Raw genomic sequence first — 12,039 nt, 5'->3', positions numbered from 1 at the left:
GGAAACCGAGCAGGCCCAGCAGCCCCAAGTCCCCTCCAGCACCACCTCTGCCCTCTCGTTCTCCATCCATCAGGAGGTGAGAGCACCCCCAGTGTGTGGATTTTCAGGCACCATCTGACATCCACAGAAAAACTGCCGTCATCAACCTGATTTTTCCAGGATCCACACTAACTATAAATAATAATAATAATAATAATTAATAAAAATATAATAATATATAATATAATAATAGCACAGTTGTCCATGTACTGTTGTCATGTCATTACCTGACCCACTACCACACCTAGCATGTTACCTGGCATTGGCAGACAGTGATAATGCGAGTGGGAATGGCTTTAAACTCTAAGTGTGGAAACTGAGGTACATGCGTAGACGAAATTCCTCCCCCACAGGCAGTGAGACCTTGGCCCAGGCTGCCCAGAGGTTGTGGATGCCCTAAAGCCCATCTCAGGCAGGGCACGAGGGTGGGAGTACATGATGCAAAAGCGCCACTGCTTCTGCATAAGGTTTACCAGACAGCAGGCTCCATCCTGCTCTGACTAGTAGGCAATAATCTGCTTTGCAATTAGAACTAAGCAAGAACTACTAGCACATTTTCTTCCTCCTCCATTTCATTTTGCTTTGTGGGCTGGCCTGACAATCTGAAAGCGGAGAGAGACAGTGCTGTAAACCTCATACACCTGCTGTCACTGCTCACTCTGTGACAGCAGTCACTTTATCAGAGCTCCTCGCTCTCCTGTGCTGCACAGTAAAAGCTTGGGTGAAGCACCCATGGGGGATATGGGGTGGGGATGGAGGTGATTGGCCACAGGGGTCCCTGATGCCAGCGTCTTTCTCACTCCCTCTCCTACTCCTCTCCCCACAGCCACCTGTGCAAGTGCCGGACTTGGAAGTTGTTGTGGTGAGTGCCTGGGCAGCCACACTGATTGTGCCCAAGAGTGGCTCTGTAGAGAGCTCCACAGGGGCAGCTGGGGTCTGTCCCTGCCCATTAGAGGCCACCCCTCAACTTGGCATATCCAGATTTCCCACATTTGCACTCTAGTAATCTTTTCTTTGGGTCCCCCAAATCCCTTCTCTTTGTGGCTCCAAATGCCCTCTCTTTGGGTCTCCATATCCCATCCTTTTGGAACCAACAGGTCTCCTTTCTTTGGCAGCCCGATTCTCATCTCTTTAGGTGCCTAACCCCCTGTGTTTAATTTTCCCCCATTCTCTTCCTTTTCAGATCCCCCTTCCTCTCTATTTGGCACCCACCAGTCTCTGGGCACACCTATTCCCCTCTGGGCCACACAAACCCCTGCTCTGTCCCTATGTCCAACGCCAACCCAGTGTGTCCTACTGTCCCTAGCGTGTCCCACTGTCTCAGTACATTTGGTGTGTCCCTAACAGCCCCTTTCTCCCCAGGATGTGCTCAGCAGAACAGAGGAGAATCCCCTGCGCCTGAGGTGTGTGGCCCTGGATCTGCATGTCCAGGTGAGCAGCACAGGGACACCTACAGCCCCACAGGGCACTTGGGGGACCCTGGGTGTCTCCACAGCCCTGAGGACCAGGCATCAGGAGCTGGGAATTAATTGATGGCATGGAGGGAACTGTCCGTGGAGTGTTCCAGGGAGACCTGGGCACTGTCACCTCCAGCCCTTCCCTTGCGCTCTATGGGGCCGTGCAGAGGAACGGATATGGAGGGGGCAGTGCCCTATGGATGGGCCAGAGCCACCATGCAGCTGGGACAGAGGCTGTGGCTTCTGTCCCCAGGGGACTCAATGTCCTGCCCCGGGTCTCTTGGCTGATGCCTGTCCTTCTCCTGCCCTGAGTCCTTGGGACAAACCATGCAGGGGCAAGGCTCCTCCTTGCCAGTGCTGCTTTCTGACATCCTCTGATGACCAGTGCTGCCCTCTGGTGCCCAGTGAAAATCCCGATGATCAGTGACACCCTCTGATGATCAATTAATCCCTCAGCAAAGTTACACTCTGTGTGTCTGTGTCCTTGTTCTCATGCTCAGCAGGGACTGCTGGGATCTGTCCCTGACTGGCAGTGGCTATCTCAAAGTGTTGGGAGGCTTCCCCAGCTCCATGCCATGCACACCATGTCCTGAATCCCTGTGGGCTTCCCCACCCTCTCTCATTATCTGCTCCAGAGTCCTAAAGGATGGAGCTTCTCATGCTGCCAAGCAGCCCCAGTAAGTACAGGTAGGAGCTGGAAGCCATTGTGCGTGAGGCAAACTAGGACTTAGCTGCCATTAACGAGACACTGTGGGACAATTCTCATGGCTGTATTTCTGCAGGGAAGGGCTATAAACTCTTCAGAAGGGAGAGGCAAGGAAGAAGGGGCAGACTTGGACTTCCCTGATCTATGCTGGAAATACAGCAGAGTGCAGAAGCAGCAACCTAGGAGGTTTCTTGAGTGTGTGGAAGATGTGTGCCCCAGAAGGGGGCTGCAGCTGCCAGTCTGGACTCCTCCATGTTGTGCGTTGGAAACACTGCACCCCGCTGGAGTCAGGGCCAGAACCCAGCTCAGCCTGAACCGGGCTGTGCGGAGGAAGGAATGGGTTGGGTGCTGGGGAAGGGAAGCCCTTGGATCCAGGCCCTAAAGCTGCCCACCTCGGGAAAGGCAGAGAAGAACTAAACTGACAGTGGCATGAAGGAATTAAGTTTTCTTGGGATGGATTTGGATGACATTGGATAGGAAGTTAACATCACCAGCCGTCCCTCCTACAGCATGAGTAGGGCCGGCTGGTGATGTTAACTGATATATAGGAACAGCTGAAACATTGCTAACTGTCTATCACAGAGTGCTTTTGGCCATGGGTTTTGCTTATTGCACTTGGTGGGCGGAAGCGCCTGGAGCAACCCCGGCCTTTACACTGCATGGTACTACTGACACTGCGAGTGATTTGTAACAAAGCAAAACATGACACAGAAATAGGGTGGGGAAGTTTATTAGGTAATATAATAAATAAATATATAAAAATAAGATATAACTAAATAATATTATAAAATATTATAAAGTAAAAAATATACATAAATAATATAATAATATATGGAAACAGCTGAAACATTGCTGTCTATCACAGAGTGCTATTTGTCATGCGTTTTGCTTATCGCACTCGGTGTCACAGCTGTTGAGATGGTCAGAATCATGAAGGCTGGAAAAGGCCACTGAGGTGTCAGGTCCAATGGTCCACGCGGGCGCTGGCCTGTGAGAACTCTCAGTGAATGGTGCTGGACTCTGAGGATCGGTGCCAGCATGTAGGTTGCACGCTGCTACTCCCGCGGCATCAGCAGGGCCGGCTGGTGATGTGCCGGGCCCGACGTGGTACCCGGGAGCGGCTCCGCCCCTGGGCTGGCCCTCGCCGCCTGGACCGGCTCGTGCGGCGTCTTGGGGGCCGGCTGTTGGTCTCGGCAGCCCGACGATGGAGAGGCGAGCGGCTTCGAGTCCTGGCCCGCCCTGGATGTATGGACAGTGGCTCAGGTACCTGGGAACTGGGATCTGGACCCGATGGTGCCTGGCTGGTGCTGCCGGAGCTGCTGCTCTCTGTTGTCATAGAGCTTTGAGATGCCTGCAGCCCGTGCTGGCTGGTGGTGTTGGGGCCAGCGCTGTCCAAGTTGGTGCTGGGAGCTGTAAGGAGAGACAGAAGGTGAATGGGACAGATCTTCAACCACGGGGTGGGACAGGTTCCCATCTGTCCCGGGCCAAAGGGACTTGAGCAAGGCCTCGCCTGGCCCCAGCCCGGCAGCACGAGGCTGTTTGCCTCTTACCGGTGCCCTCTCCAGCACAGCTGTCGCACTCCCAGCTGGTTGTGACCTGACTCAAGTTGGAGCAGAGTCGGTGCGTGCCTTGTGCAGCACAGGAGCTGCAGAGGAGCAGCTGCCAGGGCCTGTGGAAAGCAACGGGTTGTGGCCGTGAGGACAAAGTGCCCTGAGCCAGGGAGTGCCCGGCACAGCTCTGGTGCTCAGTCTGTGCTCCCCCAGCCCGTGGTGAGGCTGCGATGCCACGCAGAGCCCCAGAGGGCAGCTGAGGTCACTCACCCCTCTCCTGACTGCTCCCTGCCTTGGGGGTAAAGGCAGCTGCTGGCATCGCAGCGTTGGTGCCGATCTCCCAGTGCTGCATAGGCATTGTTGTCCTCCCATGTTGGTTTTCTGCCAGAGAAGAGAGGGAATGGGATGAGCACTCACTGGCCCAGGACTAAAAGTAACCCATGAAATCCATCCATCCCCATCCACCTTATCCCTGGTTCCAGCTTCCCAATGATGCTGAGGCCCATGTGAATGGCTGCCAAGGGCCAGGCATCTCAAGAGCTGTCTGAAGGACACCAACCTGAATGGGATTCGGATCCCCATAGTGAGCATATCTGTAACAAACCAGTCCCTGTCTCTGCAGAGGGGGCACTGGAAGCAGTAAATCCCTGCACGCAGGGCCTGTTCCTGCAGCAGAAACACAAGCAGTGTGGGTGTGAGCCGGGCCTGGTGCTGCTGAGCGCCTGCAGTGCCCGTGGGGCAAGAGGAGGGCTCCTACCTGGATGCAGGCCCGGTGGAACCAGGCGTGTTGGCAGGCTGGACATGACATGGTGGTATACGACCTGCTGTCATCCATGGGCTCCATGCAAATGATGCAGGTCGTGTCCTGCGCTGATGCTGGTTCCAGTGCTTGATGTGGACGATGGACCCAGCAGTAGGACCTGGGGGAAGATGGAAGGGATGGTCCAGGTGAGAAGGGCTGCGAGGGGGGCAGAGGAACGGGAAGGAGCCCCAGGCCTTGGCTCTGGCTCTGTCAGGCTGCAGGGAGGTGTCACAGCACGTTCCTCACTGCTTTGGCTGATGCTGACAGCAGGGTTGGAGGCCCACAGGACACACCTGGCAGCTCTTACCTGAACTCTCCAAAGTATTGGGTGACACATTCACCCCCAGAGGTGCAGGACAGGTGGAAACTCCTCTCACATCCCGGCTCTGCACAGGTGATGCTGGCCCCCAGTTTGCCACAGACGAAGCAGAGCTGGAAAAAGCAGAACAGCCCCCATCAGCTGCAGGCTCAGGGCCTATGCAGCGGGTGCTACGCAGGGCGCAGGATGCAGGCAGGGCTGGGTGGCACTCTGCAGAGCTGCCTGGTGAACAGGGCTGGTCTGCAAGAGCAGGGATTTCTCCTGGAGCTGGGAGGAGGGGCTGGGATTGCTTTCTTGGGGCCAGGCTCAGCTCTCCTGGCACCAAGCTCCCTGTTCCGGTCCAGTGCTCACCGTCTGCTCTGCCTGCCTGATTGCGCGTATCAGGTCTTCTTCAAAGCAACCTGCATTTCCAGGTTGACAAAGACCAGTGGAAAAGATCTGTATGAGAAGTAAAACCATGACCTTGTTAGGGCAGAAAGGAGGCAACCATTCCTTGGATGAAGATGGCAGCAGCCATGAGGGAACTCACCACACAAAAAGTATGGAAGCTGAACCCAAGTTTCTCATGTTTGTGCCCATATATGCTCAAGTCCTCCTCCACTTGACCACAGAGCACACATGCTGGAGAGGAGAGAGGAACAGCAGTGAGCACCTTGCAGGGCCAGGTGCCCCAGAAGCCATGGAGGGGAAGGGACACCGTAGGCCCAGCAGTGCCAGCAGTCAGCCACAGCCCAACTGCAGCCCCCCTGGCCAAGGAACACAGGGGCCCTGCATGGAGCAGATGTGAGCCTCTATGTTCCCCCAGCTCCCCTCTCCACCACAGGCAGAACCCCAGCACCTCTCTGCCCAGTGTCGGGGAGCTGCGTGCAGGAATACTTTGCTCTCACCTGGCTCTCTTGAGCCGGTGGCCTCCTGTGTCCCCTCGGACATCATGTGCTTCACGGTGAGCTCTCGCAGAGTGTCTATCCCAGCAATACCAGGCTTCGTCCTCTGCGTGTCAACCTATGGGAGAAGCAGGACGAGGCTGAGTTGGCAGCTCAGGCCCCCAAGTGCTGGGGAACCCTCCTCCCTCAGTAGCCTCAGGCAGCCCCTTCCTCCCTGCTCACCTCACAAGTCGCACTGAGCTGGGCCTGAGCCCCGCAGCCTCAGCTCTGCTCCACACCCTGCAAGTCACAATGGCCGCTCTGTGCCACCCCCTGTGGAACCATCACACCTCACAGGGCTGGGGGCACCCAAGCAGGGGGGAGGCAGCTCTTGCAGCAGCGCACAGTCAGGGTCCCGGTGCCGGACACAGCCCTGCTGGAACCCGGCGTGTTGCTGCTGCCGAAGGCACTGGGCGACACATCCACCATCCTGGCCCCACCTGAACGCTGCGGGGCCTGTGGCTCCAGCAGTTTCCCAGTCGAGCGTTTACGTGTTGCCATCATGTTCTCCAGGCTCTGCTTGTGGGCTGTTGGCCGCTGATAGTGTACCTCTCATTCCAATAAATGACTCTAAACGACTCACATAATCACAGAATCTCAATGCTTGGCAAAGACCTCTGAGATCACCAAGTCCCACCCCCCAGCTTCCCACTGCCCACGTCCCTCAGGGCCACATCCCCACGCTTCTGGAGCACCTCCATGGATGCTGACCCCCCCAGCTCCCCAGGCAGCACATTTTCTGCTAAAGTTGACAGATTTTGCAGACTAGAATATATGCTGGTTTATTTCCAAATCAACTTTTATTGTGGCTCAAAGCCGCAGGTGAATCAGTTTATGAAGGTTTTGGGAGTTTATGAGGCTGTTCTGAGATCTAACAGGTCCTTGCTGCCCTTTAGGGGTCAGTCTTAACCTGCATTTGGTTGACATAGCAGAAAACTGAAAATCCTCAGGAACTCCCTCAAGCTTTCCTTCAAAACACCCATGTTAATTTTGGGTGAGCTCTGCTCCTTTGGGTCAGAGTTGCTCCAGGGAAGGGGCTGCAGAGAGGAGCTCACATCCATGAGTGTGGTGGGTTTTCAGTCCCAGGATATGGGCTCTCTGTGATGACAGAGGTTCATGGTGGCAGCAGTCAGCTTGGAGCCATTCACCATAAGTGTGGCATCCAGACTGCATTGCTGCCTTGAGCACCTCTGCATTATTCTTTGCTTATTCCAGCACCAGCCCTACTTTTGCAAAACACCACTGTGCAGAGGCTGGGGAGGCCCAGGAACGTGGATCCCACAGGGACTTGTGCCAAAGCTCAGAAACCTAGAAGCAAAGCTTTCCCCCATTCCACCACAAAGCCTTTGCTTCTCACATCTGAGAGGGGAGACGTGATGCCTCTGCAGTATTTTCTTCTGCAGCTTCTGCTTCTTGTGCTATAAAAATAATAAAAACATATTAAAAAAGAAACAGCAGAAGAGGATCGCATTAAGTCCTTCCTTGGAAAAGATACTTCTTGGTGTGTCAGAGACAGTTTGATGGCAAATCTGATTGCTACTTCCCTGGAATCAGTGAGCAAGTGAGCTGCTGGGAGCCAGTCACTACTGCATGAGGGCTATTATGAACTCAGACCAGATCCGAACCTTTGACACCAAGCTGGTCCTGGTGTATCTACTGAGATGGAGGCAAGAGTGCTGCCTCCTAGCACTTGGGGAATGATGGATGGGATTTGAGGCACTGCATGGGGCTGGGAAAAAATTCTGTATAATATGGCATTAGGTAGGTATTACCTCCTCGCTTAGCCCCAGCCAGGTAACAATCTGGCTTCTTGGGAACAATACAATAAACCAGAGTGAGAACCACAGCAAAGCTGCTGTGCATTCCCAGATCCTCAGTTTGGGGCCTTGTTAGAACTTCAAATGAAATCATCTGACATCCAGATAACAGGGAAATAAGGCACCATGTCCTGGCTGGGAAGGCAGGCTGCCTTGATGCTTAATTGCTGTCACATGCCTTCCAGTCTGAGGCAGCACTTCTCACTCCATTTTTCTGAGGCCTAAAGAGTGAATACGTGCAGCTCACAAGAACTGGATCTGAACTGTATTTCTGAAGGTAGAAAGGCTGCACCAAAGCATCTCCCAGCAGATAGCAGGAAAAGCTGAATTTAGCAACATCACAAAAGCTTCTGACTCAGAACCCGTCCTGCCCGGCCATGCACACTGCCACATGTCCCAGCCCACACTTTGCCACCAGCAGCCAGCAAGCAGCATCATGTGAAGAAATCATTTTTCCTTCAGGGTTGGAATTAAGCCACACTTTGTGCCCCTGCTGCTGGCCAGGGCGGGAAGGCTGCAGATCAGCTTGGGGTTCTGCTTCAAAACACTCCACACCGGCTCGAGCTGACCTCAGAGCAATCCATCCCAGGTTTTCCCTCATAATGAAGAGTTGAAGACCCCGCTGCCAAAATATTCCCCCTGCAACCACCTTCTCGGGCCTCCTGCTCCCTGTCCCCGCAGACTGGTTGCTGGGGTTTTGCACTGTATTGGCACACAAATCATGCCTAGAGGTAGCCAAGACGCACTGTGCACTTTCAGGCCAGCATCCACCTGTTGCAAATTAAGACTGACGCTATCTCTGGGAGGGCCACCAGCAAGCAAGCTGGGCTCTGCTTGCCAAGGCAGGCTGTGGTGAGCTGGCAGCTCCTTCCTCTGTCACACAGCACCTAAAGCAGCCTAGGATCTGAACGGGTCTCACTTGGGACAGAGGACATTACATGTTTTCTCTCATCTTTCCACATCTCCAGCATGGTTTCCCAGAAGCACACAGATGCCCAGGAGCCCCCAGCCCAGCACACTGGCAGCAGAGCATGGCCAGCACACCCTTCCCCTTGCAGTGGTGCCAGCACACTCCAGCCCCCCCACTCAGCTCCTCCACAGATGTGTCTCTCACAATAAACCCCTCGATGGAACTCTTCCAAGTGTTTGCAGGAAAAGAGATCAGATAATCTTACTCTGAATCACACCAAATGTTAATTTGAAATACCACACTGTACAGCTGAAATCTTCTCTTTATATTCTACACCTGGATGCTTTGCAAAGCATTAAAAGATTCCTCTGTAGCAGCAACGTTGCAGGATCCCCTGAAAAACCTTGACCTGCTTTTTGTATGCCCTGCTCCAAGCAAAGAGCCAAAGTTCTGGATAAAAGCTGCCTTTGTGCATCAACTGAACTCCGCCGGTCTCACCTGCTGCCTGTAGATTCTTCTGATAGGGTTTTTCATGTGATTAATTCTCTTCACATATGCCACAAGGTACAACTTGCTCACTTCCACTGCATTTTCCTGCCCTAGCTGTTCCCATGAACCCAAAGGCAGCAGAATATCACGTGCAAGCTTAAAGCAAAGGCTCTATGTAGGTGTGAAAGGAGCTGCATAATCATAAATTGTCATTCAAAGCAGCTTCCCACCGAGGTGTGAGTGAAAAGGGTTGTGCGGAAAAGCAAATCACACGCAACAAAATGAGAGTGATATTTATGGAAGGGGTTTCAGAACTGCCCTGCAAACCCTCTGCTGAGCACCGCAGCTCGCCCCCGCCTGGAGGACAGCGGTGCTGACCCCCACAGCGCTGTGGGCCCATTGCAAGCTGCTCAGCTGCAGAGAGGTGCAGGTGGGCTCAGGGCTGCAGTCAGCCCACAGAAGAATGTGAAGGGATGGGCCCTTGAGGCGGCTGCTTCCTTCACAGCATCAGACAGGCAGCTTGCTTTCCCGGTATCTGGGACAGGCGCAGGGATGAAGTTTGCTGCACTTGGCCTAACTGCTGTGTTTCCTGGGAGAGAGGAAGGAGGATGTCCTAGATGGGAGAAATAGACCACATCTTGGTTTGGACTCTGCTTCTTTCATGGGTTTTCATGTTGGGTACATTGGGAGAGTTCCCATTTGCAACACGGGAGGTCCCCGTTGGATGTTAGGAAGAAGATGTGTGCTGAAAGAGCGGTCGGGCACTGGCACAGCTGCCCAGGGAGCTGGGGAGTCAGCGTCCATGGAGGTGCTCCAGAAGTGTGGGGATGTGGCCCTGAGGGACGTGGGCAGTGGGCAGCTGGGGGGTGGTTGGTGGGACTCAGTGATCTTAGCCTGGTCTTGGCCAACCATAGAGATTCTGTGATTCTGTGAGTCGTTTATTGGAAGGAAAGGTAATCAGAGGCCAATAGCCCACAAGCAGAGCCTGAAGAACATGACAGCAACACGTAAACGCTCGACTGGGATAGTGCTGGAGCCACAGGCCCCGCAGCGTTCAGGTGGGGCCAGGAGGGTGGATGTGCCGCCCAGTGCCTTCAGCAGCAGCAACACACAGAATCACACAGAATCACACAGAATGACCCGGGTTGGAAGGGACCTCAAGGATCATGTAGTTCCAACCCCCCTGCCTAGCAGGGCCACCAAACAGACACATTTACTAGATCAGGTTGCCCAGGGCCCCGTCCAACCTGGTCTTGAACACCTCCAAGGACGGGGCATCCACAACATCCCTGGGCAGCCTGTGCCAGGGCCTAACCATTCTCCTAGTAAAGAACTTCCCCCTAACATCCAAGGAGGCTCCAGCCCCCTGATCATCTTCCTGTCCCTCCTCTGGACCCTTTCCAAAATCTCCATGTCTTTTTTGTACTGAGGGCTCCACACCTGGACACAGTACTCCAGATGGGGCCTCACAAGAGCCGAGTAGAGAGGGACAATCACCTCCCTATCCCTGCTGACCACCCCTCTCCTGATGGAGCCCAGGATCCCATTTGCTTTCTGGGCTGCCAGAGCGCACTGCTGGCTCATGTTGAGTCTTTCGTCCATCAGGACCCCCAGGTCCTTCTCTGCCGAGCTGCTCTCAAGGACCACTCCTCCCAGCCTGTACAGGTGCCTGGGGTTCTTCCGGCCCAAGTGCAAAACCTTGCACTTTGCTGTGTTGAACCTCATTAGGTTCACCCGAGCCCAGCTTTCCAGCCTGTTGAGGTCCCTCTGAATGGCATCCCTTCCTTCCACCGTATCGACCGCACCACTCAGCTTGGTGTCGTCAGCAAACTTGCTGAGGGTGCACTCCATTCCCTCATTGATGTCATTAATAAAGATGTTAAAGAGCACCGGTCCCAAGACAGGTTCGGCACCGGGCCCCTGACTGTGCGCTGCTGCAAGAGCTGCCTCCCCCCTGCAGCCCCTCCATCTACAGCTGCAGCACCATTCCCTCATGGCCAAGGGCATCTAGAAATGGTGCCTGCCACACCCACACCGGCCTGAAGTGACCTTGGTGCTGCTGCACACTGAGGGGCAGGAAGACCCCAACAAGGTGAGTGCAGCAGAGGGGGGTGTCTGGGACACCCCATAGAAGCAGAGTCCCCAGTAACCAGATCTGTGTGCAGGATGATGAACACAGAGAAGACTGGAAAGGCAGAGAAGAACTAAACTGACAGTGGCATGAAGGAATTAAGTTTTCTTGGGATGGATTCGGATGACATTGGTTAGGAAGTTCACATCATCAGCCGGCCCTCCTACAGCAACAGTAGGGCCAGCTGGTGATGTTGACTGATATACAGGAACAGCTGAAACATTGCTAACTGTCTATCACAGTCTGTGCATGCGGGGTGCAAGGCTGAGCTGGGCCTGCCCGTAATGGTGGCAGTCAGCAGAGCTCGACCAGGCGACGCAGAGCGGAGCCTGCAGCTGTGCTGCTGTTACCGACAGCCTCTGCAGCACACTTTGCCTCTACTAACACTGCCATCTCCTGGGCAGCACTCTGCTGTCTGCTTCAGCCTTCCCCATGAGCAGGGCTGGTGCTTCCTGCCAGGCCTTGAGCCGTCTCTGCGGCAGCGCCTGGAGCAGCCCCGGCCTTTACACTGCATGGTACTACTGACACTGCGAGTGATCTGTAACAAACCAAAACATGACACAGAAATAGGGTGGGGAAGTTTATTAAGGGATATAATAAATAAATATATAAACATAAGATATAACTAAATAATATTATAAAATATTATAAAGTAAAATATATACATAAATAATATAATAATATATGGAAACAGCTGAAACATTGCTGTCTATCACAGAGTGCTTTTTGCCATGCGTTTTGCTTATCGCACTCGGTGTCACAGCTGTTGAGATGGTCAGAATCATGAAGGCTGGAAAAGGCCACTGAGGTGTCAGGTCCAATGGTCCACGCGGGCGCTGGCCTGTGAGAACTCTCAGTGAATGGTGCTGGACTCTGAGGATCGGTGCCAGCATATA

At 54.0% G+C, this 12,039-nt stretch overlaps 1 protein-coding gene across 1 annotated transcript; it reads right to left on the bottom strand.

Annotated features, from left to right (window-relative positions):
• Window positions 1-3,085: 3,085 nt before the first annotated feature.
• LOC146751540 (E3 ubiquitin-protein ligase PHF7-like) lies at window positions 3,086-4,697 on the bottom strand. The gene is made up of 5 exons (XM_085534205.1): window positions 4,510-4,697; window positions 4,312-4,418; window positions 4,023-4,133; window positions 3,753-3,871; window positions 3,086-3,612 (listed from the first exon to the last, which is right to left on the bottom strand). Exons 1-5 carry the CDS (start codon window positions 4,594-4,596, stop codon window positions 3,272-3,274), a joined length of 765 nt encoding a protein of 254 aa, XP_085390331.1. The 5' UTR covers window positions 4,597-4,697; the 3' UTR covers window positions 3,086-3,271.
• Between the last annotated feature and the right edge of the window lie 7,342 nt (window positions 4,698-12,039).

The sequence above is a fragment of the Coturnix japonica genome, unplaced genomic scaffold (genome assembly GCF_054131305.1).
Source record: "Coturnix japonica strain WE unplaced genomic scaffold, WE-NBRP24 Scf078, whole genome shotgun sequence".
NCBI lineage: Eukaryota > Metazoa > Chordata > Aves > Galliformes > Phasianidae > Coturnix > Coturnix japonica.
Note: the sequence above shows the minus strand (reverse complement) of the source record. Positions and strands in the feature narration are given on the sequence as shown.